The 27,911-nt window shown below is 59.3% G+C and overlaps 1 protein-coding gene across 9 annotated transcripts in view; it reads left to right on the top strand.

Annotated features, from left to right (window-relative positions):
- The window catches only part of CACNA1S (calcium voltage-gated channel subunit alpha1 S), a 62,522-nt gene extending 37,531 nt beyond the window's left edge, over window positions 1-24,991 (top strand). The window contains exons 20-44 of one of the 9 annotated variants that reach the window (XR_005057677.2): window positions 357-463; window positions 929-1,016; window positions 1,225-1,332; window positions 3,504-3,556; window positions 3,841-3,987; window positions 4,442-4,643; window positions 5,086-5,244; window positions 6,488-6,598; window positions 7,752-7,835; window positions 12,943-12,999; window positions 13,891-14,019; window positions 14,218-14,283; window positions 14,872-14,963; window positions 15,636-15,795; window positions 16,774-16,901; window positions 17,834-17,930; window positions 18,244-18,346; window positions 19,192-19,293; window positions 19,583-19,707; window positions 21,009-21,137; window positions 21,706-21,920; window positions 23,206-23,291; window positions 23,955-24,043; window positions 24,174-24,354; window positions 24,492-24,629. Coding sequence is in view for 8 of the 9 variants with exons in the window: in XM_037004720.2 (XP_036860615.2) it covers window positions 357-463; window positions 929-1,016; window positions 1,225-1,332; window positions 3,504-3,556; window positions 3,841-3,987; window positions 4,442-4,643; window positions 5,086-5,244; window positions 6,488-6,598; window positions 7,752-7,835; window positions 12,943-12,999; window positions 13,891-14,019; window positions 14,218-14,283; window positions 14,872-14,963; window positions 15,636-15,795; window positions 16,774-16,901; window positions 17,834-17,930; window positions 18,244-18,346; window positions 19,192-19,293; window positions 19,583-19,707; window positions 21,009-21,137; window positions 21,706-21,920; window positions 23,206-23,291; window positions 23,955-24,043; window positions 24,214-24,354; window positions 24,492-24,743 (3,030 nt within the window). In the remaining variant the exon portion in view is untranslated. The other 8 variants (XM_037004720.2, XM_073217161.1, XM_073217159.1 and 5 more) reach the window with 8 other exon arrangements.
- Window positions 24,992-27,911: the final 2,920 nt, after the last annotated feature.

The raw sequence follows: 27,911 nt of genomic DNA on the forward strand, positions 1-27,911 counted from the left end.
AGGGGGCTTTCCAGGGAGGAGTGGGGGGCACTTGATCATGTCCTCTGGAGAGAGGAGGGCAGGCTTCCCCACTCTGGGGCTCCCCATGGCATCTGGGGAAACACGTGCTCAGAGAGCAAAGCCTGGCATCACGGCCCGTGAGAAGCCCTCACACTTCCAGAGCCGGGGGAGCAGAGACGGGGATGCAAAGCGCTCAGGGTAGGCAAGGAGTGCAGCGAAAGGCACAGCCTTCTGGCCACTGCTGGCCTCGCCAAGGGCTCCTCCTGAGCAGAGGTGAACCTTCCCTGGGAGCCTTTCTTTGGGGGGCGCACCTGCTCCCAAGCTCCGCCCCACCCAGAATGCCGCCTCTCCCACAGATGACCACCTACGGTGCCTTCCTGCACAAGGGCTCCTTCTGCCGCAACTACTTCAACATCCTGGACCTGCTGGTGGTGGCCGTGTCCCTCATCTCCATGGGACTTGAGTGAGCAGTGGCAGGGGCCAGCCTGGGGCACAACTGCTCTGCTTCATGCCGGGGGCCTCAGGGCAGGAGCACCACCTGCTGTTCATTGGGGGGCACCAAGCCGCAAAGGGAGGGTCCCTCAGGGCCATGGATGGGGGCCAAGGCTGTCGCCACCGAGGCTGCAGTGACAACACTACGAGGGCAGAGCCGTGTGCTGGAGCCCGGGAGGGAGGGCTTGAGGGCCAGGCAGCAGGTGCAGCCCCTGTGTCCGGGCTGCTCCCCGTCTGACGGCAGAGACAGCCTGGAGCCACACACAGAGGAGCCCTTACTGAGCTGGTGGCACACCAGTGACAGTGGCCCGGAGAGCGGGAGGCACCTTCATCCCCGGGAGAGCACACGCACAGCAGGAGGGAAGGGCTGGGGAAGGCGGGGGGAGCAGGTGTTGGGGGTTGGAATCCACCGCCCTCAGCCACCACCCCACCCCAGGTCCAGCACCATCTCCGTGGTGAAGATCCTCAGGGTGCTGAGGGTGCTCCGACCCCTCCGGGCCATCAACAGGGCCAAAGGGCTGAAGGTGAGAGAGGGCTGGGCAGGACCCGGGAAGGCAGAGAGGGGCCGCGGGGGCCGCTGCCGGGGCACCCTCCCCACCCCTTCGCCAGATGGGGGGTGAGCATGAGTCTGGGCAGCCACTCTTCCCCAGGAGCCTCTCTGAGCCTCTGGGGAGCTGGGAGGCAGCGAGGGACAGCGAGGGGGTGTGTGCTCACCAGCCCCTCCGTCCACAGCACGTGGTGCAGTGTGTGTTCGTGGCCATCCGCACCATCGGCAACATCGTCCTGGTCACCACTCTCCTGCAGTTCATGTTCGCCTGCATCGGCGTCCAGCTCTTCAAGGTGAGCCCGCCTGCCGGGGCGGCGTCCCCTCCTGTCCCAGCCCAGGCGCCAGTGCCCAGGCGGAGCAGGAACCGGTCTCTCTCCCTGCTCTGAGCAAAGGGGGCCCAGCCTGTGGAGGCAGATGCCCTTGAGTGCGCAGAGCTTTGCAGCTAAGCCACATCCAGTCTGGGGGCCGTTCCCTGGAGGACGCCCTGCCCTGGCCCTGTGGCTCTGCCAGCCACCACGGCCATTGGATCTGATGTCTTCCTGGCTGTCCGTGGTTTCTCCTTGAGGATGAAGGTCCCTCCCCACACCTGCTGGGCCCCGCAAGGCCCTCCCCGTTGTCATCATCTCCCAGCCCCTTCCAGCCTGCCAGGCTAGAACTGCCGCAGCTCCACCCCCCATCAGCTGGCCTTCTGCCCACCATGCCCCAGGCTGGTCTGTCTGGCATCGTTCATATATACCGGGAGTTTCTGAGTGCAGGAGGCCATCAGTTCAGATCTGGGAAGTGGCCTCATTCTGTTCTCACTGTCCTGGGGGAATGTGGCAGTCAGTCCTACGAGGGTGTCCCCTCCCACCGGGCTGCTATCTGGATGCCTCTGGCTTTCAAATCATTAGCAGGACATAGAAATTAATACTTGCATGTACAACTGACACCCCCAATACTTCCTTTCATAACCCAAACCGCTCCTGGCCCAGAGCTGGATTCTTTAAAATCACAACTACATAACCTCAGTCAGACTTAGGCATTCAATGACATCATCTTACATTCATTCACTCACTCAACAAACACTCCTGGAACATTTTCTCTGGGCCGTGGTCTCTGGTAGGACTGAGGGGGTCATGAAACAAGCCCCACAAATCCCATGGACAGGGAGCAGGCTCTGGGGAGAGCAGTCAGGGGGGGTCACCCAGAGGCCCTCAAGGGGGATGGGCCCTATCAGTCACATCTGGAGGGACAGGAGGGCCTCATCTAGGACACTGCTCCTTGACCTGACCTGGACACAGTGCCCAGTGCTCTCCATGTAGCCCTTCTCCTCTTACCCCCAGGCAAGGGCTGCCCCTGCCCCCACCCCAGCCCCTCCTCTGCTGGGCCCCCCCAGGGCACTCTGTGTCTGACCCTTCCTAACGTGGGGGGGCGTGCTCCCTGAGGGAATGCCTGGGCCCCGCCCTTCCCTGTCCCGTCCAGCTGTGCTTCATAGCCTCCCATCAGAAGACCCCCAGTTCCCGCCCACCTACATAGCAGGCATTGTCACAAGTGGTCCGTACATCACATTCTCTGGGAGCTTGCACATGCGTTCACACGCAGCTATTGTATCAAGACTTTGGCCTTGCTTTACATATTAAACTGGGTGTCTGAGGTGACGCATCCAGAAACCTGCCCGCTAGCAGCTGTCCTCCCCTGCTTCTCCCCCGGTGCCGCCCGCCTCATCTTCACCCCTCTGCTCCAGCCCCCGTGACGGGGGATGCCGTAGGAACAGCAGAGCCCCGCAGTGGGTAGGGGGTAGCCGTGTACCCTCGAGCTGAGGCATTTTCCCTCTCTGGCCTTGGATGGAACTGGACCAGAATCCATGTATTTCAAACTTAATTTAGGCATATTAAAACCTAGCAATCAACTCCTTTTGTTCAAACAAAATCTGTGAGTGCTCAATATGTGCTGTAGGTAAAAGGAGGAACTTCTCTGGCTAGAATCTGTATAGGGGAGCCCAGAGCCCACGTCCTCAGGCCTTGGGGTGGGTGTGCGGGGCCACCTGTTTGACTCTGAGACGGGGGACCCCCACCCCTGCGGCGTGTGTCCCCACAGCAGCTGCAGGGCCAGCCCGCTGGCAGGAGAGCCCTTCCTGCTCTGTGATGGGGGGACCCTAAGAGGGCTTCCTGCTGCCACTGGGGGTGGAAGGGGCCCCACCACAGAGAAGGAGGGCCCAGCCGTATTCCTGTTTGCGCCCCCCAGGCCCAGCTCCGAGCACTCGAATGCTTTAAGGAGCCGGATTCCCAGGCCTGGCAGCACGCAGGCCTGGCAGGAAGCCTGAGGGGGGCTGGAGATGTGGAGACTCCTCTGGGGCCTGCCTCCAGCTGGGCCCCCTCCGAGGGGAAGACAGCCTCACCCTCCTGATGGCCACCCTCCCTTCCTGTGCCCACTTTGCAGTCCTGTGTCTATACAGTGTCTCCCTCCCCATTCCTTGCGGATGTAGGGGAAGTTCTTCAGCTGCAATGACGAGTCCAAGATGACAGAAAAGGAGTGCAGGTGGGCGGAGGAGGGGCCCCTGGGGCGCAGGTGCCGCCCTGCCAGCTGAGAGTGCAGGGGACAGGGGTCCCTGGGTGGGGACCTTGTGCCAGAGGCAGTGGCCCTCTGGGCTGGGGGCCTGGGAGGCATGTTCATGGAGGCACCTTTCCTGGATGATGGGAGGGAGAGTTGCTTGTGTCCCCTCCGTGTGCCCCCGTCCACGTGGCTGTTTCTCCAGCACACTCAGCATGCGGAGGAGGTGGTCCAGCCCTGCCCAGGGGAGTGACTGGGCCTCCTCGCCTTAGGGGCTATTACTATGTGTACAAGGACGGGGACCCCACGCAGATGGAGCTGCGTCCCCGCCAGTGGGTGCACAACGACTTCCACTTCGACAACGTGCTCTCAGCCATGATGTCTCTCTTCACTGTCTCCACCTTCGAGGGATGGCCCCAGTGAGTGAGGGCCACTGAGGGTCTATCATGGCGGGGCAGGCACAGCGTCGGGAAGCTGCCCCGCCCTTTGCCCGCCGCCACCCCCTGCTCTGTGCCAGACCCACGGCCAGCGCTCAGCACAGTCCTGATGGTCTGCAGGACCAGCGTGCTGACCAATCACTCCATTGGGAGTGTGACCAGGGTGCGCTGACAGAACGTAGCCAGTCCCCCATGGGTGTGGGCCTCTCTGCCCGCAGGGGACCCTGTGGGTGACTGGATATAGACGGTCTCCTCATGGGTGGGCGGGCCTGTTCCAGGATCTGTCCCAGCCCCCCAAGCACGGCCCTAATTCTCCCACCGCTTGACTGTTCAGAAAGTTCCCGGGCTGCCCATGGCTGGCAGGATGAAGCCCGCCCTGGCCTGGCCGCCCCCATCATCCCAGCCCAGCCCGCCCTCCCTTCTCGCCCGCCCCAAGGCTACTGTACAAGGCCATAGACGCCTACGAGGAGGACACGGGCCCCGTCTACAACCACCGCGTGGAGATGGCCGTCTTCTTCATCACCTACCTCATCCTCATCGCCTTCTTCATGATGAACATCTTCGTGGGCTTCGTCATCGTCACCTTCCAGGAACAGGGCGAGACTGAGTACAAGAACTGCGAGCTGGACAAGAACCAGGTGCCCGGCCGCCTGCTGCAGATGGAGCGCAGAGCCCCTGCCAGCCCGAGTCCGAGGCCCAGGCCCGCGGAGCGGCCTCGGGCAGGAATGGCAGAGAGCCTCCGCGTGGTGCCCAGATGCAGCCTCTCTCTCTCTCCCTCACCTCCAACCTGTCTCCAGCCTGAAGCGTACATCCTGGGGGGGTGGGGGTCTTCACATGGCACCCAGAGAAAGCAAGGCCTTCGAGCCCCCGGGCTAGAGCCATGTTAGACTCGGGCCGTGATGACACAAAGCCCCGCAGGCCCAGTGGGATCTTCCCTGGGCAGTCTAGTGGAGTCCTCCACGCAGGCTCTAGACCCAGCTGCTCCCGGCCTGCCGGATGCAGGGTTCTGAAGCCCAGGACGCTGGGGGCAGGGGGAGGGGGCCCCTTGGCACTGACCCGCTCTGTGGTGGTGCATTTCAGCGCCAGTGTGTGCAGTATGCTCTCAAGGCCCGCCCACTGCGGTGCTACATCCCCAAGAACCCATACCAGTACCAGGTGTGGTACGTCGTCACCTCCTCCTACTTTGAGTACCTGATGTTCGCCCTCATCATGCTCAACACCATCTGCCTGGGCATGCAGGTAAGGCCCCCGGAGACTGCCTGAGGCACTGTGGCCTGGGCAGGGTCCGCCTGCTTCTCCGGGCGCTTCTCCTGGCGCCCGCCATGGGCCAGGCTCTGTGCGGTGAGGCGCTGTGCGGGAGACACGTGAGCCAGACCCAGGCCGTGCTGCCAGACGCTTGACTGCTTAGGAAGGAGGTCTTCCAAGCCTACAAACAGCTGTGGCAATTTTTTAAACAGAGGACGTCTACACAGGACGAGGCAGTGTAGGAAGTGGGAAGCGCTTTCTCTGTTTCCCTTCTGCTGTTGCGAATCTGGATGGTTGAGTTGGTTGCAATTCTGGCTCCAGTCCCAAGAAAAATGGATTTAATATTCACAGAGCAGGTGTCTCTTAGGAGTCAAGCACACTCTAAAGAGAACATCATAATCAGCAGCATCATTGTCAAGACTTAATTAAACATCTGATCCCTTAAGCCCTGTATAAATTGAGTTGCCGAGCTCGGCCTGGCCCGAGGCACCCGAGACACCCATTGGCCTGACCACACATTGCTCGGTGATGAAGATATGGAAAGGAGTCACCCAGCCAGCAGCCCAGGTCGCACAGAGGATCATGAGCAATGGCTCAGGAGTGGGTCCAAGCTGGGCAGCAGACCTAGGCAGCCCTGCCAGGACAGGGTAGGGTAGGGACAGCCACCACGTCCTTCTGAACTGCTTGGGAAGGTTTTGTGGTAGAAGTGGGACATCATCAGCTTTCTAAAAAGGGATAAGAAATGTGTGGGAAACTTTACGAGGAAATAGATTCAAGGAGGGTCACAGTGGCGAGTCAGAGGGGCTCAGGTTGCTGCTTCGAGCCGCCTCACCGTCACTGGGGACAGCAAGGAGGTAAAGTAAGCTTGGTGAGCTCAGCGTCCTCCTGCAGTCGGCCATCACGCCCGCTCTGCAACCAGGGGCTCCTCTGCTCGTCCCGTGCCCAGGTGACTAGAGGGAGCTGTCACAGAGCCTGCTGGGGCCTCCCTTCTGGGCAGCCAGAACAGACGCGGGAGGAAGCCCGGCCGTGCCGCCCAGCGCAGGACGGCAGCCGGGTGCCTCTGTCCTCCTTTCATCACCTCTCTGGGGAAGGGGTGTCGTTAGGCTTGGTAGAATTCAGGGGATGGCGAAGCAGGACCCCAGTTTTCTGAGATTGAAAAAAGTTGAGCAGGGGGCCTGAGGAAGAGGATGGGGCTCTGGGAATGCAACCTCCAGCCCCACTCCTGTGCCCCCAACAGCACTACAACCAGTCAGAGGAGATGAACCACATCTCAGACATCCTCAACGTGGCCTTCACCCTCATCTTCACCCTGGAGATGATCCTGAAGCTCATGGCGTTCAAGGCCAGGGTGAGTGCTGGGGCCCTGGGCAAGCCTATCTGGCGGGGCCGGCTGGAGGGGTTCTCATGGAGTGCCCCCCCCTCCAGCCTCATCCCACCGAAGGCCCCTTCATCCAGCACTTCTGCCCCCAGCCTGCTCATGCCTTTGCCCGCGTCTGCCTTCAGACCCAGGGCAGGCAGGATTTCCAGGCTGACAGCCGTATAGATCTTGATGGCCTCTTTTCTGCCCCGTTCTTTGAGCCCATCTTATATTCCCCGCCTTCCCCTAAGCTTAATAGGCCCGAACTGGGGAAGCAGGCACACTTCATTTTATCTTGCTTCACTCTGTCACACTTTGCAGATCCTGTGTTTTTGACAAATTGAAGGTTTGTGGCAACCCTACATCGAGCAAGTCTGCCATTTTTCTAATGGCATTTGTTCACTTTATGTCTCTGTGTCACATTTGGGTAATTCTTGCAATATCTCAAACTTTTTTATTGCTATTGTATTTGTTATGGTGATCTGTGACCAGTGGTTATGACTCACTGAAAGCTGGGATGATGGTTTCCATTTTTTAGCAACTAACTATTTCTAATTAAGGTGTGTACATTGTTTGTTTACACATAATGCTACTGCACACCTGATAGGCTACAGCACAGCATAAACATGACTTTATATGCCCGGGGAAACCAAGAAATTCATTTGACCCACTTTATTGCCATATTGGCTTTGTTGCGATACGTGCTTCGCTGCAGCGGTCTGGAACCAAATGCACACGTATCTCTGAGGCATGCCTGTGTCTGGCTGTGTTCTCGGTTCTCAGGTCCACTCCCACATACTCAGCCCGGCCCGGATGCTCAGGTCTGCATTATCAAGCCCCAGAGAGGACTTCAGGGGTGGGGAGATGAAAGCTCCCCATCTGGACTAAGACCCCAAATCCCGACTACCCAACCACTCTCTCACTCCCCTTCCATCACCAGATGCTCTGGAGAAATAAAGAGCTAAAGGGAGAGGGGGGCGGGAGCAGGTGGGCATGCTGGAGCTCCGGGGAAAAGGGGAGCCACATGCCCCCCCACCCCGGCGTGGCCCATCGGTTCTGCATGGGGGCCACCGCCCTGGGCTGGCCTCCGGGGTTCCTTCCTCCCGAGGCTCATGCCCTGGTTCTCCCATCTCTTTCCTGCCAGGGGTATTTTGGAGACCCCTGGAATGTGTTTGACTTCTTGATTGTCATCGGCAGCATCATCGACGTCATCCTCAGCGAGATCGACGTGAGTATCAGGCGCGTGGAACCCTCCTGGGGTGGGGCTGAAGCATTCATGCAGGCTACAGATGTTTTTTGCACGTTCACTGAGGGTTCAGCATGGTATCCCAAGGGTTACAGAGGTAGAAATGACAGTAGCCGCAATCCTGCAGAACAGACAGATAACTCAGATTCCAGGCGGACATAACGAGGGTGCCCCGCTGTCCCAGACAAGAGCTGTAGTGAAGAGGAGATATCGTCTCTGGGTACAGTGGTCTGGGAAGGCTTCATGGAGGTGGTGCAACCTCAAGTGGGCCCTGAAGCAAAGGGAGCCGATGGTTGGAGGTGGAGAGAAGAGCAAGAAGCCGGGGCTGCTGTAGGAGAGGCACAGGGCAGGAAAGAATGAAAAGGACGGTCGGGTGATGCTGAGAGTGAGCATGCAGAGGACAGAGGGGGACTTGCAGCTAGAGAGTAAGCCGTGGGGAGGAGGGGCCTTGAACTTCGCGCAGCAGGCGGCGAGACGTCAGGTTTTCACCGGGGCAGGCGGAGCATCAGAGCTTTGCTTCTAGATGATCTGTAGGGGAGGAGCAGAAAGTAAAAATGACAAAAATAAGGGGCCCAGTCCGGGAGTCAGTCATCATTCACTCTTCAAATACTTAGCAAGGGCCTCCCAGGTGTGCCAGAGTTACAGCACGAACAAGAGCCCAGGGGAAACAGACACTAACTAGGACATGGCCCGTTTGCCCCACATGTGCCATGGAGCAAAATGAAGCAGGTAAAAGGCTGAGAGTGAAAGAAAATGAGAGGTTAGTGTCAAGATGATATTTGAGGAGAACCTGAGTGTGGTAAGGGAGTGAGCTGTGCAGGTGCTGGGGACAGAGGGTTGTACAGAGAGCAAAGAGTGTGTGCAAAGGCCCTGAGCTGGAGGCCCTTGCAGCTGGAGTGGAGAATGGGGGAGATGAGGCCAGAGAGAGAAGTCAGGGGCCATGTCACTTGAAGGCCATGGTTATAATCTTGGCTTTTATTCTGAGAGATGAGGGCCCTTTGGAGGGTTTAAACCTGGTCTGGCTTTAGTTCTAAAAGGGTCACTCAGGCTGCTGTGTTGAGGTTAGACTGTAGGGGACACGCGCTGACTCGGAGAGCATTCAGGAGGCTGCTGGCCATAACCCAGAGGAGAGATGATGGCTGGGTGCTAGCCATGGAGTGGGGAGAAGTGGACTGCGTCTGGAGCCACCCAGGAGGCTGAGCTGACAATATTTGTCAATGGCCTTCACTTCGAGTGAGAGAAAGAACAAATCAAGGTTGATCACAGGGATTTTTGCCCAAGCCATTAAGATCCCATTTACTGAGATGTGGAAACTGGTGGAATAGCAGGTGGGGGGCGGAAGTCAGTATTTTTGCTGTGGGCATGATAATTTAGGATGCTTATGAAGCTTGCAAATGGACACGCCCTACAGGCTTGGATTTATGAGTGTGCAGCTCAGAGGCTAGGTCAGGGTAGAGGTGTAACTCTGAGCCTCTGGAAATAAAGGTGGCATTTGGAGTCGTGGGGATGGACGAGATCACCTGAAAAGAGGTATTGTTGAGAGAAAAGGCACAGAGACTGAGCCCTGGAGCGCTCCTGGGCTTCGTGGTCAGAGAGAGAGAGGGGGAGTCAGCAAACAGGGCCGGGAAGGAGGGGGTGATGAGGCGGGGCGGGGCGAGCAAGGGGCAGCGGGGCTCCAAAACGGAGAGCCGTGCCCATCAGGAAGGCAGAGCGACCGGCAGCAACTGCGCTGGAAGTCGAGGAGGAGGAGAGCCTAGCATTGACTTGCTTCTGGCAGCCGGGAGGCCAACAGCGGCCCTGGCGAGAGCAGTTCAGTGGGGATTACGGGGGAGGATGCCTGGTGGGAGCGGACTGAGGGGAGGAAGTGAAGAATGTGAGCATGGACATTTCTCTTGAGGCGTTTTGCTATAAAGAGAAGTGGGATAGAAGCTGGAGGGGAATGTGGAGCCAGAATGGGGACGTGAGAGCATATCCTCGGGTTCCTGCAGTCAGTGTGGGATGAGGGGGTGGTTACAGGAGCCACGCCCTCGGATAAGGAAAGGGCTCAAGACCCAGTGACCCCAGGGAGGGCGTGGGTCTCAGAACACAGCAGTTTATCCGTGAACTCAGCAGAGGTGAAGCAAATGGGCCTGAAGCAATGGGAGCTGGAGCGCAGGCTGTGGGCGCGGAACAGAACAGCTCGGAGCTGGAGAGGGGCCAGCAGCGTGCGGAGTGCCGCCAGGGCCATGGGAAGGAAGGGGTCCAGGGTGACTCGGCATCTCCAGGAGGGAAGGTCTGGGGAGGCACGTCCCCCATCATTCTGTTCTGGTGTGGGGGTTCGGTGCTGGGTGTACGAGTAGAGATGGGTAGCAAGTCATTGCAAGTGCTGGCGGATAATGGAGGGTCATTCTGCGTCTTGCATGAGGTGGCCGCCCGGGAACATGGCCCAGTCTCTGATGAATGGAGATGATGGCCGAAGCCTCAAGTGGGATGAGCAACGGCAGAGGAGCCCAAGCCTCAAGGCCGCAGGGCTTGCTGTTAGGCGGCCATCAGTGAGCAGCTGGATGGCTAGCAGATGTGGGGCGGGAGCCGGTCACAAGGGATGGGGCTGTGACTAGCGGGTGTGAAGGCACAGCAGTGGGCACAGGGAACAGCTTCTGGGGGAAGTTTGGTAGACGGCAGTTGCTGGAGGCGGCAGAAATGCAGGGGTGTGGGAGGGGCAAATAGGCGCACTCTTCCTGGGTGGCCTGGAGGCAGAGTCCTGGACTAGAAGGAGAGGGGGTGGGCGTGATGGGGCCAACATGGCCGTGAGGCAGCGGTCTAAGTGTGGGGTGGGCCTGGCAGCTCCAATCCACTCTGGGCTCATGCTTGGCAGCCCTGCAGCCTGGGGAGAGGAGTCAGACCCCAGGGCTGGCGCAGTCTGGAGGGCGAGCCCTTTGGGGGGCATCTCAGTGTAGGCGAGGCCTTGCTGACACGGCAGGCCCTGCGGCCCAGGCTGAGTGGGGAGGCAGTTGGCCCCAGGAGCTGGACCCAGAGACATGGGGTGGAGGGGGTGAGGCCTGGGATGGAGGAGAAGCAGCAGCGGGCAGGCAGGGAGGAGGCCCACGGTTGCCTCTAGGGGCGGCTCTGATGTTCTAAGGCTGAGGGTCGCTGCAGGGTGAAGTGAAGGAGGGGGCAGGAGGCAGGGAAGAGGAGCTCCAAGAGTCAGAGGCTGGAATCCAGCGACGGTGCTGCTCTGGGCGCTGTGCCTGCTGTGCTGCATTCTGGGACAGGCGGGGAGAGCAGATGCCCTGAGTCTACCTACCCATGGGCGTGGTGGATTCTACTCAAGGGGTGGCTGTTCTAGCCGTGGGGACCCAGCAGGGAACTGTTCCCCAAGCCAGGGGGCTCATCACATGGAGGGCTTCCTTCTAAACTTCCCACTGCCTAACAACAGGCACCCAGCCCAGGCACGAACTTTATGGTGGGCGGACAGGCGAGGGAGAGGATAGAGGAGCCCAAGAGGGGTGAGGGAGGGCGAGCAGCCGAGCAGAAGCATGGAGCCAGCGAGGAAGGAGCCTTCCGGAAGGCTGCGCCTAGGAAGGGAGTGGCACTTCTGGGGACTCAGCCTCCTAGGGGAGGGCATGCCTGCCTGGGAGTCATGCTCAGCCCCCGGTACAGGTCAGACAGCGATAGAACTCCGTCTGCTCGGACCAAGGGGTGGGCTGGCGAGAGGCGTGGGTGGGTTCCAGGTGAAACCACTGTGTGCGTGCGTGTGCATGTGTGTATGTGTGTGTGCGTGTGCGTGTGTGCGTGTGTGTTGTATATGTCCATGCGTGCTCGGTTTCTGCTGGGAAAGAGCACCCCAAAGGCCCCATGGTTTGAAAGCGACAGGCCTCACCAGCACAGTCAGAAGAGAGAACTCTGAACAGGCAAAATAAGCAGCCCAACTAAACATAGCTGCTTCTTGAAGTTTGAGTTCAGTGCACGGGGAGACCTGGATACATCAAAATTGTTTCCTTACTTGCGGAGGCTCAGATGCTGTCCCTCAGTCACTGTGACAGAAATGCCCTGTTGTATTCAGTACTAGACTAGCCACGTGTCTGTCGGGCACTTGAAAGGTGGCTGGTGCCATGGAGGAAATGCGTTTCTGATTTTGTTCAGTTTTCCCTGTAATTCCAACGCCACAGAGCCCAGGGGCCGCCACGCTGGCCACACAGCCTAGAACACTGGTTGTTAATCCTGTCTGTGTATTAGAATTACTTGAGGTGCATTTAGACCTCTGAAGCCAGCGCATCCCCTAGAAGCTGACTTAATTGGCCTGGCTGGGGACCCAACAAAGGTATATATGTATATACATTTTCAGGTTCTCCATGTAGCTCTGATGTGCAGCCAGGTTGAGAACCAGGGGTCTGGAGGAAAGGATGTTGCCGGTCGGGAGGCCAGTGCTCTGGGAGCCGGCCTACCCACCAATAAGTGTCAGATAAGGTGGTGACTTCACCCGCACCAGGGCTCCAGATAAGGGCTTCTTCTGAAATGTGGCCTAAGAGAGAGGCTCAGATTGACCAGGAGAACATTCTGCTCCCACGCACCGGACACCTGCGCTCTAAGACCCTGGCCGGGAGAGGGAAGCCTTGGTACCGCCCCAGGTGGGGGGCGGGGAGGGGCAGGGAAGCCCCTTTGACCCCGAGGATGGGGCCTCCGTGGCACAGGAGAGCTGGCCAGCATCCCCGGGTGCAGGGAGAGGGGCTGTGAAGCCCCTCATAGTGATGAGCAAGTACTGGTCCGGGTGCCTCCCTCAGGGAGGTCCCCAGTGTCACCCAACGCAGACACACAGGAAGAACCTGCGCCCCTGCCAGCCGTAGGTGCATCTCGGAGACGAGACAGGAGGTGTGGGCCGGCCTTCCCGCCTCCTCCTGCTCCCTTGTCCCCGGCCTGTCGCCTCCCTGTTCCCACAGCTCGGTCCTCACCACCCCCCCAACCCCTGATCAGCAGCCCCTGGGGTCTTGGCCCCCTGCTGTCTTTTTCTCTCTTTAACTCTTCTGTGTGTCTGTCCTTTCTGACACCTGTCCTCACCCCCCTCCCACCGTGTCCCCCCTCCCTCTCCTCCCCTCATCTCTTCTCTCCACAGACTTTCCTGGCCTCCAGCGGGGGACTGTATTGCCTGGGTGGAGGCTGCGGGAACGTTGTAATTCCGGGCTGCATGAGCCTGCCCAGCACGCCCGCCAGCCCTCTGCCCTGCAGCCCGCATGCGCAGGCCTGGCCGCGTGCACTGCATGGGGAGGGCCCAGCGCTCAGGGCTTCCTCCCTAGAGCAGGCCCCCTGAGGAGCAGGGCGGAGGCGGGGGCTCTGTGGTAGGGTGTGCATGGACTAGACGGAGTGGCTTTCCCAGAGCCCCAGGACGTGGGGTGAGCGGTCTCTCTGGCACCTCTGTGCGGGTGGAAGCATCCAGAGAGGCCTGTGAGCGCTGGCTGGCACAGAACCTTAGTGGCAGTTCCTTGGCACAAGGCCTTTGGGGCCACAGGAAGCCAGGCAGGGGGCTCTCCCCTTCCAGAGTTATGAGGGTGTCTAAGGCTGGCACAGGGCAGCGGCTTACCAGCCTAGGACGGCCACGTGCAGGTGGGGTGGGGAGTGCCATGCTCAGGTGATGGCACCCGAGCAGCCGAGCTTCAGGGAAACTTTGCGCTGGGAGGACACTCAGGGGAGGCCCAGGAGAGCTGCCTGGTCCTCGGCTCAGCGGCAGCTTGAGGAGAAGGCGAGATGAGGCAGGAGGCCCTGACAGGGCAGGAGGTGGGCCTGGCGGCAGCCTCACCCAGGAACAAAACCCCCCTTGCCACCCCCCCGAGGATGGCTTGTCTCAGCACGGCTTGGCGCTCCTCCCAGCTGAGCAAGCCCAGAGCCTGAGCCGGAGGAGGGCGCGGCGCTGGTGCCCAGCAGGGGTCGTGACGTGGGCCGTGATGTGGGGCCTCTCCCCGCCGTGGACATCTGCCCGGCGCACACACACTGCCCTGCCACCCTGCCTGCCCCTTGCCTCTCTGAGGTGCCACCCAGACTGACCTCTGGGGCTGCCGCCCCGCAGGACCCAGACGAGAGCGCCCGCATCTCCAGCGCCTTCTTCCGCCTGTTCCGGGTCATGAGGCTGATCAAGCTGCTGAGCCGGGCAGAGGGTGTGCGCACCCTGCTGTGGACATTCATCAAGTCCTTCCAGGTGTGTGCACCCAGCCCACTGCCCGGGGGCCCGGCCAGGTCTGCGCAGGGACCCCAGGCACTGTGCTTGCCGGGAGAGACTGCTGGGGGCATCCACCCGGCCCCGTGTGGAGCCTGGGGTCCCCAGAGTACTAAGGGAGGGCAGAGCTGCAAAGCAGGCAGGTGAGGCCCTGCGAACCGACCCCCTGCTCCCCGCCAGGCTCTGCCTTATGTGGCTCTGCTCATCGTCATGCTGTTCTTCATCTACGCGGTCATCGGCATGCAGGTGAGAGGCGGGTGGGCCCAGGCTGAGGAGGGATCTTGGCCAGGTTAGAGGGGACATCAGTGGATGGTGGAGAAACCAAATCAGCACGCAGCCTGCCCCCTCCACCCTCCGTGCCGCCCTCATCCTGGCAGCCCAGTGGGTCAGTTCCAAGACTGAAAGAGGAGGTCGTTCACCTTCTCCCAGACAGCTGCCCTGTTAGTCAGGTGGGAGCCCTCCAGGAGGGGCCCTGCATGCAGGTGGACTGCATCTCTAAGGCCGGTTAGAAACCCGGGTGGTCTCAGTCTGCCCTCCCCTGAGAGCCCCCCCCCCCCCCACTCATCACCTGCAGTGAGTCCCCAGGTCCTCTGGCTGTTAGGAAGATCGCTCTGCCCTCCTGCTTTCCTTTGGCTGGATGGGAAGAATTTCAGCCAACCTGGAGAAAGTCATCCAACTGACTTGGCCTCTGGTCTCCTGCGATCTGAAGTGAAGGGGATTTGGAGGGGGTGGGGGTTGACAGGGGAGCAGGTCAGGTGGGAGGGGCCAGTAGGCAATGACCTGAGGGGAGGTGTTTATCTAGATCCCAAAGTCAGAGCCCTTTGTGATTTGCAGATGTTTGGAAAGATCGCCTTGGTGGATGGGACCCAAATAAACCGGAACAACAACTTCCAGACCTTCCCGCAAGCTGTGCTGCTTCTCTTCAGGCAGGAGACCCCGATGCCCCCGTCCGGGCCCTCGCTGGGCTCCAATCTGCTCTGGAGGCCCTGCAGGAGGAGCCGGGCCCTGAGCTCAGAAGGGCTAAGGCTCTGTCCCTGTCTTGAAATGCTCACTCACTTTTGGATGGCAGCTATGCTAACTGCTCTTCAACCAATGCCTCTTTCCAAGTCACTTCTGAGCCAGTGGCCCTGCATCATTGTTTTGCACGGGACCCAAAAATGACATAGCCAGTCCTGAGTGGGGCCGCCTGTTCCCCAATCTCATCCCGCTGAGCAGGAGACAGAGGTCAAGTGTCCTTTCAAGAAGGGAGTGGCGAGGCCTGGGTGACCTCTGGCCCACCTTGCTTTGGGTAGCACAGAGCTCTCTCCAGCTGCTCCCCCAGTGACCTGGATCATAGATTGGTTTTGCTCCTCCGTCCAGGAAACCCCTTTTCTTTAGCTCCTGCTTGTAGTGCCCCCGAGGGGTAGAGCAGGGGACTGCCGCGCAGAGGGAAGCTGAGGCCCAGCCCACACCCGGCTGTACGGCTGTACGGGTGAACCTGGAGCTCAGAGGAAGTAGCCCCAGTCTGCTCACTGCCCACGCCCTGCCCCCACCGGGCTCCTGGCCTCAGGAGGGGCCACCCAAGAGCAGATGAGCTGACAGGAACCCCTCTCTTCCAGGTGTGCAACAGGTGAGGCGTGGCAGGAGATCCTGCTGGCCTGCAGCTACGGCAAGCTGTGCGACCCTGAGTCCGATTACGCCCCAGGCGAGGAGCATACGTGCGGCACCAACTTCGCCTATTACTACTTCATCAGCTTCTACATGCTCTGTGCCTTCCTGGTGAGGGGCCCGCGGGGCACGGGGCCAGGGAGGGGGCTTTGACGCGGGCAGCCAGGAGGACACCTGTCCTGTCCTGCCACCAGCTCCTGTCTCAGCAGGAAGCGATCTTGGGGGGTGCAGGGGGTAGGAGGCTCTGGCTAGATTTTCCCTTATTTCGGTTGTGCTGCCTGTGGCTCGGCTTTCCGAGTGCTTTTTCCTGCTCCAGAGGGGATGCTGAAAGGTGTCACCTTTCTGCTCTGGTTTTGGTTGGTAATTAATCAAAAGAATTAATGAGATTCTGTCCTAAATAGGTAGGAGCTTCCAATAAAGCCATTTGCCCCTCCCTGTTCCTTGGAAGAGAAGGTTGTCCCCCAGTGGGGTTAGAAACAGAGTGCCAGGCTGTTCTGAGATGCCAGGGCTGCTGGCTGTCCATGTGGAAGTCAAAGGGCCAGCAGGATCCCCTGGGCTCTGGCTTCTTAGCTCATGTTTGTTTCCTATATTCTCTTAAAACTGCTGTTGGAGCATCTGATGTGTGCCAGGCCCTGGGTTCAGTGCAGGGGATAGAAACATAAATAAGATTCAGCCCTGAGGGAGCTCACTGGGTACCAGGGGGTCCATGTGTGAGCAAACCTTGCAGTTCAAAGGGACACCCAATACAGAGAGAAAAGGCAAGAGCCGTAACAGGGGCATGGTTCAGGGGGGGCACAAAGGAGGGGAGATCATCTCTCTGGGGTGAGGGGAAGAGGCTGAGGTTGGAGGAGCTCAATCTGGGTTTTAAAGGTTGAGTACCCAGCCCCCAGCAAGGACACTGCCTGTGCAAGAGCACACAGGCGTGACACGGGTCGCTTGTGTGGGGGCAGGCCATGCAGAGGGGCCGCAATGAAGGGCCTGAGTAGGGAGAGGCAACGGGCGCCGCGCCCAGGGGAATGTCCCCGCCCCCCACCCCATTCCTGCGCGGGCCGCCTGTGTCCGTTGGGAGCCCTCTGCCCGCTCTTGCAGATCATCAACCTCTTTGTGGCCGTCATCATGGACAACTTTGACTACCTCACTCGGGACTGGTCCATCCTCGGCCCTCATCACCTGGACGAGTTCAAGGCCATCTGGGCGGAGTATGACCCAGAGGCTAAGTGAGTCCCGTCCGCACACTCTGTGCCGGGCCCCCGCCGCCTTCTCCCACTCCACCCGGACCCTAGCCCTCCAGTGTACTAAAAATGGGCAGGCTTCCTCTCCCTTGTCTGAGGTCCCAAATCAGAGAACTGGAGTTCCTCAGGTTGGAAGGGGTCCCACATCCATAAACCCCTTTGACTTTAGTGGTCAGCCAGCTTCTGCTTGGACTTGTCTAGGAACAGGAAACTCAGACCTCCTCAGGGCCTCCGGGCCCTGGCTACTCGGAATCCGGTCCACTGACCAGATTGATAGCGGACTTTATCAAGCCCCTGAGCTTGATAAAAATGCAGAGCCCTGGCCCCACCCTGGTCTGACTGATCAGCATCGTCCCGCACCCTGGGGCATCTGTGTGCGCGTTAACAGCCAGGCAGCCCTGCTGTCTTTACATGCTTCCTAAATAGGTGGTAACTCCCAGTGGGTGAGGGTTCCCAGGTGTCCGGTGCCATTAGCCACAGCGTGCATTATCTCACGGAGTCCTTCCAACCAGCTACGGCACAGCTGTCCAGCCAGCCCTCCACCGGCCTCTGGGAGTAGGGGCCTCTATTGTCCTTGATCCAAACCCTCTACCTCCACTAACACAGCACAAGAGGCCCCCGTCAGCTTGACCAAAACCCAAAGAAATCTTGGGGAAATGAGACCCAGATTCCAGGCCTGAAGATTCCATATCTGAGGGAATTCTGGCCTCTATCTGCCCAAAAAAAAGAGAGCCCATTTCTGATGGTGGGCAACAGGGAATCCAACCACTGTTTCTTCTTGGAAAAGGGAGCTTGGCTTCCCCTTCCTAGCATGGTTGGAAATGAGGCACCGTCCCCAGGCTCCTGTACCCTCTCCCTGGCCAGTTCTCTGAGCTGGGTGGGCTCCCAGGCGGACAAGTGTGTGCATGCCCCTGCAGGGGCAGAATCAAACACCTAGACGTGGTGACCCTGCTGAGAAGGATCCAGCCCCCGCTGGGCTTCGGGAAGTTCTGCCCACACCGGGTAGCCTGTAAGGTAACCCGCACTGCCGGGAAGGGGTGCCGCCCTGGGACAGGAAGATGCCCAGGTGCTGGGGAAGCCGGTGAGGTCCGACCGCATGGCTCTTTCAGGAGCAGTCATCCCCAGGGTCCCCAAGTGCCCCTCTGAGGACCTGATGTCTCTGCAGTGCCCCCCAACCCATCTTCCCAGCCCCTCATGAGGGGCATTCTGGTCAGCCTGCGCCCCAGCCGTCATGCCCCACCCATCCCGGAGCGCAGATCAGGGGGGCAGCCTGCCAACCTGGCCCGGTCCCAGCCCTGCAGCGGGCCTGCCTCCCCCACCCCCACAGCGGCTGGTGGGCATGAACATGCCCCTGAACAGTGATGGCACGGTCACCTTCAATGCCACTCTCTTCGCCCTGGTACGCACGGCACTCAAGATCAAGACGGAAGGTGAGGCCCCCACCGCGTGCAGCGCCTCCCTTCTCGCAGAGGCTGTTTTCTGGCACAGACTCTGCCGGGTCTCAGAGCTGAAGGTTGGAAATGAGAGTCATGGAGAGAAGCAGTGAGAGCCCCCCAGGCTGTGACCACAGAACCCTCACACCCGTCAGGGCTCACAGGGCACAGGGCACTCAGGATCTGTGCCCACCCAGCTGTGTCTGAATGGGGCCAGAGGCAGGGCAGCGCTTGCACTGGGTGGGCTGCCCCGAGGCTGGGCCCGGGGCAGGAGCAGAGGAGGTACTCAGGTAGCACTGGGCAGGCTGATGGACTCCACTCGGCTCCTTAAACCTGCAGGCCCCCGGCTGCGCAGTGGGCGGGAGGCAGGGCAGGTCACTCGGGGCTCAGCTGTATCAGGGCTGTCCCCATGGGCTGTTGGGACCATTGCAGGCACCAGAGACACCCCACAGAAGGTTTCCTGCGGAGGGAAAGGAGAGGAAGGCCAAGAGTCAGGCAGGCGCCCAGTCAGAGCCACAGGGAGGCTGCCTGGGGCCCTCGGGACAGACCATGGGCATGGGGGATTCGAAGGCTTCTGTGGGGGGCAGGGGAAGAGCAGGGGAGGACAGCCTTCAAAGCCACCCGCTCTGGACACTGGGAGCCAAGGCCTAAGGAGAGGGAGCCCCTGGCCCGAGGGGTGGGCTGCCCCCGGGGCACAGCGACATCCTCCTCCATCGCCATGCCCGGCATGGCGGCTGCCGTGTGCTGCCTGAGAGGTTCTGAGAGTCCAGGGTGCTTTGCCATGTGCACTCGGCTTGGCCTGGATGGCCCGAGGGCCGCCCCTGCCTGTCCCTTGCCCCCAGGTAACTTTGAGCAGGCCAATGAGGAGCTGAGGGCCATCATCAAGAAAATCTGGAAGAGAACCAGCATGAAGCTCCTGGACCAGGTCATCCCTCCAATAGGAGGTGGGCGCAGCTTGGGAGATGAGGGTCCAGAGGCAGCTGAGGGGCAGGCACCCGGGAACTTGTCCAGGAAGCCCTGTGGGAATCTGAGAGCGGCCCCAACCTCCATTAAATACGTTGAACAAGCCCCACGGTGGCCATCAGGGTGGGCACCAGCCTCAGGGTGGGTGCTGACCACATCAGCAAGAGGGGGGGCGGCCTGCAGAGCCCAGTCCTGTCTACGCCTGGCCCCCCTCCGAGCCCAGGGTCAGAGTCCTGCTGGCCTTCAGGTCCCTTGTTGGCTCCTCTGCAGATGACGAAGTGACTGTAGGCAAGTTCTACGCCACGTTTCTCATCCAGGAGCACTTCCGGAAGTTCATGAAGCGCCAGGAGGAGTATTATGGGTATCGGCCCAAGAAGGACACGGTGCAGATCCAGGTAAGCCCAGCCCGAGCGCCAAAGTGCCCAGACTCCAGCTCCCTCTCCATACCCTGGAGGCCCAGTGGCAAAACGCACAGGGAAGGAGGGAGCCAGGACCAGTGAGGCCGTGGAATGACAGTTCCGGATGACCCACAACAGAAGGCATTTCAACCTCAAGAGAGGGGCCAAGAGCTCCTCCGTCTCCGCATGAGGGGACTAAAGGAAACGGGATTTGTGCAAAGGAGAAATCTGAGTTCGATATGAGCAGTGCTCTCCAAAGAAGGCAGAGCCCCCGGGGGCCCCGACAGTCATCCACTGGGCATGCAAAGAAATCTAGAACTTGGTTTTTACTCATCTGTTTTTCTGGTATTAGTTACAAGGCACAGAATTCATAATATCAAAAAACATACAGGCATTTGGGCTGTGTGCTCAAAAATTTATTTCAGTTGCAATTCTTATTTTTAAACAACCTCACAATTTTAAAAGTTGCATGTATAATGCAAAAACCTTTCTCTTCTGATCCACTTGAGAGTAATTCCCAGCATGATGTTCCATCAACTCAGAACACCTTAGTATGTAGTTCCTGTGAGCAAGGGCATGTAGGAGCACGTCCCCCACATAACAAAGCAACCCCCCAAATCAGGAAATTAACATTGGTAATCACTGTCATCCATTCCTCAGGCCCCATACAAGCTTCACCAGTGGTCCCACTAATGTTCTTTGTAGCAGAAGGATCCAGACCTGGATCACATACTGCATTCAGTTGTCTTTTCTCTTTAGCCTATTCCATCTGGAACAGTTCCTCAGTCTCTCCTTGACATGACCTTGACATTTTTGAAGATTACAAGCCAGGATATCCCTTAGTTTGGGTTTGCGTTCATGTGATGTCTCCTCATGATAGATTCAGGATACACGTCTTGGACAGGAATGTCACAGAATCAATGACGCAAACTATCAGGCGACACCAGTCTTGATTTGTCCCATTGCTGGTGATACAAATTTTGATCAGCTCAAAAAATTATGTTAATGGCATGTGCAATCAAAAGAGATCATTGAGCAGACTGTATTGAGTTAAAAGACTTCTCAACTTGGAGGCCTGGGAGGGTATGAAGTAACCTAGGAAGTTGAGAGAAGACTCCTTGGAGACCATTAGGTTTTGGACTGTCCCAGAGGCCAGAGCAGGACCTGGTGGTCTCACCAAGGCCTGGGACACTGAATGAGCCGGGGTCCCAGAGAAAGGATTAGAAATGAGTGAGGCCATGGGCAGCAGCCTGGTATCCCCTTCTGGACTGGAGGGGTCACCGAGTCTCGATCTCTAGGCTGGACTGCGGACCATTGAGGAGGAGGCTGCTCCTGAGATCCACCGAACCATCTCGGGGGACCTGATAGCTGAAGAGGAGCTGGAGAGAGCCATGGTGGAGGCTGCAATGGAGGAAGGGATATTTCGGGTAGGTGAGCACCATGGCCACCCCCTGTGTTCTAGGCGCGGGGAGCAGTGCTGCCTCACAGAGTGGGGCCGGGAGCCCAGCCATGCAGGACGGGAATGTGGAAGCTGGAGACACCCCTCCCCATCTCTGGGGACTCAAAATCAATGACCCAGACTATTCAAGGTGTCCAATGCAACACATTGTTCCCCATCTTCCTCTGCCAGGTCTCACCCCTTTCCTCCCCTCCCCACAAACCCTTGTCAACAGTGCCTCTCAGAAGCTCTTCAGTATCAAATGCCCCACCTGCCTCCAGTTACCCCAGTCCTCAGTCCTTGGCTCGGTCTAGTGTTTCTTAAGATACCGTGGAGTAGCAAGGTCCCTGATGACCACCTACTTAAACCTGCCTGGGTTACCCACGGGCAAACAGTGCCCAAAGACACGCCACGATGTGTGGATCCGCCTCCCCTGGCCTCGTGGGGTTCGTCCCTTGTTCCCAGCACCATCGTCCTCCGGTGGCAGCCCTGAGGCACGGCCAGCCCGCATCTCCAGGCACTGCTCTCGGCTCTCTCACTCTTCTCCTTGCCCCTAGAGGACTGGAGGCCTCTTTGGCCAGGTGGACAGCTTCCTGGAAAGGACCAACTCCCTGCCCCCCGTCATGGCCAACCAGAGACCCCTCCAGTTTGCTGAGATAGAGATGGAGGAGATGGAATCACCTGTGTTCCTGGAGGACTCCCCTCGAGCTCCAAACCCCAACCTTCTTGCTCGTGCCAATACTAATAATGCCAATGCCAACGTTGCCTCCAGGTAGTAACCATAGCAACAGCCAGGTGCTCTCCAGGTAGCAGCCCCTGCCACCTGAATGTGGGGGTATTGGGGTAGGACTGGGAGGATGTAGTTAGTGGGTTCCAGGATCTTTTGGAGGGGGCACCCTTAAATGTGTAGGGTTTCCTTTGCTGGCCCTTGTGCCCTTAGGGACCCATCCTGCACCTAAGGCAAGAGGTGGGCCTGGGCTGCAGAGACTCCCTCGGTCGGCAGGGGGCAGCCTCACACCAGCACTGGCTTGGGCCGAGGGAGCATCTTATTCCACGTCCACAGCAGGGTTTGGAGCGGAGACCTACTGAGCACACGAGGTTCGAAGGAGAGGGCCTTCAGCAGCCGCACGTACTACAGAAAACCGTGAACAATTGCAGTTCAATCGTTGGATTTGGGTTCCAGAGAGATCCCACTGTGCTGGCTGGTTCCCATCTCACCAACCCTCAGCTGCAGACTAAATATAATCTGTGATGACATAATTGTCATGAAAAGCAGCAGGATTGGGGGAAGAGCATCTCAGCGTTATATCCTGTGGGCTGGGCTCCGGCAGGGCTTCTGTTTAGACGGGAGGCCAGGTGACTGGACGTCCCTTTGGCCTGTGAAGGCTGAGTCCCTCGCCCTTGGGAATGCGCAGGAAGCTTAGAAGCCAGGTAACAGCCACTATCCGTGGCCAGGCCCCCTCCCAGCCAGAGGCCCTGTGAATCTAGCACAGAGCCCTGAATGATTGCAAGCCTGCCGGGGGCTGTGTCCCGTGATAGAGCTGTGACCAAACAATCCGAGAGCTCGTATCCTGAGTTCGCAGAGTGGGCACCGATGCCATGGGCTGGACACACTGTGTTTCCCACCCCTGCTGCACATTTGGAACATCTAGGGAGCTTCCAATATGGCAGTGCCTGGGCCTCCCCAAGCCTTGGGGTGGGGCACGGCCACTTACTGTTTTTAAAGCCCAGGTGGTCTGATGTGCAGCCATGGTTGGGAACCAGTGTCCTGGAGGTCGTGAGGCTGGAGCTGGGCCTTGAGAGATGGACAGAATGCGGGAAGGGTAGATGGAAGGATACCTGGTAAAGGAGGGGAGGCAGGAATGCACTTGGCTCATTCCTTTTGTAGAGTCAGGGCTGGCTGGGCAGAGAGTGGGTTCAGTGCCTGCCCTGGAGCCAAAGCCACACGCAGAGATGGGTCCCGACCCCGAGGGGCAGGATGTTTGCAGCCACAGAGGGGCAGGGGCGGCAGGGGAGTGGCAGCCTGCTCAGGTCCAGCAGCTTTACTTCCATTTCAGCGTCCACCATGAAAGGGCATTCCCTGGAGCGACAGGGGCACCTGCCGCCGGACGAGGAGCCTTCAGCCAACCAACGGCAGCCTTGGGTCAGTGTGCTGTGCCCCCGAGGAGCTGAGCCTTCTCCCCAGGAGCCCTGATCCTTGCTTGCTGTTGGGGAACCTGGCTGGGAGGGGGGCTTGGGAGCCTGTTGCAGTGGGAGCCAGCTGGGCCCCGAGTGGGAGATGTCAGGGCCAGCTTCTCATCCAGACTGAGGCAACTGCATGAGGGTGGAGGTCACTGTAGAAGGGCCCTGCGCAGGCGTGCCAGGAGACCCACCCCCGACCCCCAAAGGATGGCCCCTGGACACGGCCACCTTTGGCAGACAGCCTGGCAACCTCCCAGTAGGTCCTAGACCGCTGTGTGTGACAGAGGAAGCCCTGAGGGTGCCGGAGTTCAGTGGCCATGAGGGACTTCCCCAACACCCACGCATGCACATGTGTACACACCCACACACACACGCATGCATGTGCTGGTGCACACATGCACATGTATGCACACACACTGAAGAAGTTTGGCCAGAGTTGGCCCTCAGCCCCCTCCCAAGCCCACAGGGACAGACCAGGACCAGTAGAGTGGGGGGGGCCAGCACACATCCACCCTTTCGGGTGCCTTCTCTCAGGGTGTGGCTGATGGGCCAAGCAGAGATCTGTTGACCCGGGGACCTGGCAGGAGCCATGGCCCCACTTACTCTCGACCCTGTCTGTCCACAGGACCCCCCGGCCAACCCTGGGTGGAGAAGCCAGGACAGCTGAGCCAGAGAGCAGTGCCCAGAGCTGGGTCCCCCCCTGCCCCCTGCCAGGTAAGGGCACAGCCTGGGCGGAAAGGCAGCAGAGGAAGGGTGTGGCGGTGACCTGCCTGTACTGGAAGGGCGGGTCTCAGCTGAGGCCTCCCCTGGAGAGCTGGGGCTTCACTGCCCCCGTGGGCTCCAGCCTCCCTGTTGGGACCTTTGCTTTTGTGCACTTGGAACAGCGTGCCATGGCGGAGCCTCCCCTGCCTGGGAGCTGGACCCCCACTCCAGGGCCTCTGCCTGAGGGAATGGCCCACCGCAGCAGGACCCAGGAGAGCCCTTCTGGCTGCCAGACCCCAGTCACGGCCCTGCTCATCCAGGAGGTGAAGTGGGGGCTGGGGCAGAGCCCTGGGCTGCCCTCAGGGCGGCCCTGGCATGGCCTGGGGTAGAGAGAGGTCCCACAGAGGAGGCCCGAGGCAGCTCCCCAGGAAGACCCCACCAGCCCCTCACCTCCCTGCAGGCTCTGGTCCAAGGAGGCCCGGACACCTGGGCAACTGATGCGGACTTCGTCATGGCAACAGGCCAGGCCCTGGCTGATGCCTGCTGGATGGAGCCGGAGGAAGTGGAGGTGGTAGCAACCGAGATGCAGAGAAGACAGGAGTCCCCGGGAGGCGTGGCCAGCGCCCTGGGCTGTCCGAGCCTCGGGTCTTCTCTGCGCAGCCTCGGCCAGAAGCAGGGCTCCCAGGAGGCCCTTCTCCCCACCAGGCTGTGAGCAAGACCAGCTGGGGCAGAGGGTCAGCCTAGCGCAGCGCCCTGTCTGTCCCCAGCCAAAGGATGGGCTGAGTAGGGTGGTCAGGAACCACCGCAGGAAGTCAGAAGGAGGTAAATTCCTGGCTCGTTGCCTCAAGAGCAAGGGGCATGATCAGATGGAGCGTCTGTCACTCACTAGGCTGGTCAGTGCCCGTGTAGTCCGGCCTCGGCTCCTCCATCAGCTGGGCATTAAAGTCTCTGGGCCTAGGACACTGTCTCTGCTTGTCTCCTTCCTCCGCCCCGTTCTGTACCCACTCTCCCCTGCCCATGGGCTCCAGGGCCGGGGCCTAGGGGGTGACGGAGGGGCCGTCTGGACTGCCATTCGCATGCGGTACGGAAGGGCCCGGGTGGAGGGCGTGGGATCTCCTGGAGGTCCATGGCTGCTTCGCTGACTGGGCCCAGCCCCCCGGAGGGGCTGCAGCCACACATCCCAGGTCACGCCACAGCCAACCTGCTCAGAGCCCTCCACCGCTCTCCGCCCACACCTTTGATATGGGAGGTCTGCGGCCTGCACCCTCCACTCACCGGCACCCGGTGATCACGAGGGCAGTGGCCACCATCGCCAAGCCCCTCCTGTGTGCCAGCTGCAGACATGATCCTATGCTGGGGTCCTAAAACCTCCTATTTACAAAGCACTTTGACTGGCAATGCCATTTCATCCTCACTGCAGCCTCTGGAGGTAGGGACCAGTTTCATTTTCAAGATGGCCTAGTGGAGGTGCAGACAGGTGACATGGCTGCCTGGAGCCGCACAGTCAGTGAAAGCCTAGTTAGGACCCCTGGCCCGGGTGCCCTTTCCCACCTCGTGGGTGCTCTTTCCTGTGGTCACCCTTCCTTCCTTAAGCTTTGCCAAGCGCTGGCATTGCTATGGTGACCATGCAGTTTCCTGGCAAACCCCTGCGGGGCTCCAGGCCTGCCCCAGGCTTCCGTAGACAGACAGGGCAGGGGGCTCACGCTGGCTTGCTGGCTCCTGCAAATCCTGGTCCCGGCCTCCACTGGGCCCCCAGGCCTCCTGGGCCGGGTTGGGGCAGCTATTTCAACTCTCCTCTCTCCTCAAACCTCAACATCAGCAGCTTGTCTCCTGCTCCACTTAACATCCTCAACAGGGGCCTGGTTTCCTCCACGGAGAAATGGGGGCCGCCCCACGGACCCACCTCAGCTCCTGCTACCAAGCTGAGGAGCTCACCTGCTTTTGTCTCCTGCTCCCCTCCTTCCTTCCTGCCCAGGAGAGGCTGGGCATCCCCTCCAGCCAGCTGCTCGGACTATCCCAACCTTGGTCTCCTCTCCCTGCTCAGCCTCCTGCCTCCATCTGCATGGAACACTTCAGAGTGTTCCCATCTTCACAGCGTGACCTGCAGCGGTCCTCTGTACCTGGCACCATCATTATGTGCCTATTGATCAATTGATCGATCGATCAATCTATCAACCTATATCTATTTATCTATCATCTACCTACTACTATTATCTATCCATCATTTCTCTCCGTCGTTTATATCTATCACCTATATTGTCTGTCTGTCTGTCTGTCTAGTCCGTGACTGAGGACCAAACCCTTTACCTCAGTCATCTCCTCGTCTACGTTTCTAAACCTACTTCCCGTTCCTTGACCCCGCGCCGTCTGCCCGCCGCCCTGCCCTGAAGCCGCGCTCACCAGTATCTCTACAACCTTGCTGCTAGCGCAGTGGCCCCCGAAAGTCCTTGTCTTGGTTTCTAGGCAGTGTTGGCCACAGTCACCTCTCCTTCCTTCCTTCCTGACATGCCCGCACCCCTTGGCTCTCCTGAATCTCCCCCTGCCTTCCCAGTGCCCGCACCCGCCGCTTCCCTGTGAGCGCCCCCTTGGCCGGCCGGCCTCTCGGGCGTGGGGCCTCAGGGCCCTGGGCCCTTGATCCTTTCTCTCGCCCAGCCTCCCTGGGCGCCCTCAGCCACTCTCAAGTCTTGCTTTCGTCTCTGTGTTGCTGATTCCCGAGGCCAGGTTGCCAGCCCCAATCCCCTCTAACCTCCAGATCGCTGCGTCCTCCTCCTAGACGACTGCCTCTGTGTCCCACTTGTACCAAACGCGCTTCTTGTCCCGGTCTGACCTCATTTTCCTTTCCCACAGCTTACTGCTCCTTGGAGACGATCTCAGGAAAACTCACTCCTTGTTCAAACCAGAAGTCTGGGTGTGGTCCTGAACTCTACCCCACCCTCACACCCTGCCCCATAGGTTTGCCCTCCTAACTATTTCTTAAACCCGTCTTCATGCCCATTGTTACTTTCCTGATAAGTTCAGTCATCATTTCATGCCTCATCTATTGCCACAGCCTCTGACCTGGCCCCTCAGCCTCCTCTCTTCTCTTCCTCCAATCTGTCTCTAATCTTCCTAAAAGGAGAAAACTATTATCTTATGTCCTCACTTAAAACCCTTAGAAGCACCCCCAAAGCCCTCAGAGTGTCATGCAAAAACCCTTGCCACTCTGCTTACAAGTCTTTCCCAGATCTGGCCCTCACGCAAGCTCCGTGCCCACACTCCCGCTGTCCTGCCCACCCTGGCCAGTGGGAGCTGCTCTCACCTCCCACCTCTCACTGGAAAACTTCCTAAACCTTCAACTGGGCTGATCCCTAGTCATCTTACAAGTCTCAGTTTTGCTACTGTTTCCTGCAGAAAGTTTTCCCTGAACTCCCCCAAACTCTGCAGCCTGGCCCAGATAGCACACCTTTCCCCCATTACAGCAGGATCCTAACTGTTGTAACAGCTTGCTTATTGTTACCCTAGCCAGAGGCTAGGCTCCGTGAGAATAAGCAAATCCACCTGTTTGCAGTTATCCCCCAAGTGCTTTTCAACACAGATTAGTGGCTCCCTGATAAATAAATGCAGGAAAATGCTGCGCGTGGGCCCTGCCCTTAGCTGGCTCACGGCTGGTGTGGCCTGCTCGGCTGGGTGGTCCCAGCCTCCTTGGCTGGCTGTCTAGGCCCAGGGGAAGCAGGAAGGAGGAGCCAGCCTCCAAAGGCAGCAGGCTGGACACCACCTGGACTCTGCCCACAGAGCTGCCAATACTCTCCAGCTCCATCGGTTCCCCTCCAAGGGGAGATGGAATCATCCACCTCGCGGGAGGCTGAGAAGATTAAATAATGTGTGTACAGAAAGTGAAAGT

Source organism: Manis javanica, chromosome 11 (genome assembly GCF_040802235.1).
Source record: "Manis javanica isolate MJ-LG chromosome 11, MJ_LKY, whole genome shotgun sequence".
Lineage (NCBI taxonomy): Eukaryota > Metazoa > Chordata > Mammalia > Pholidota > Manidae > Manis > Manis javanica.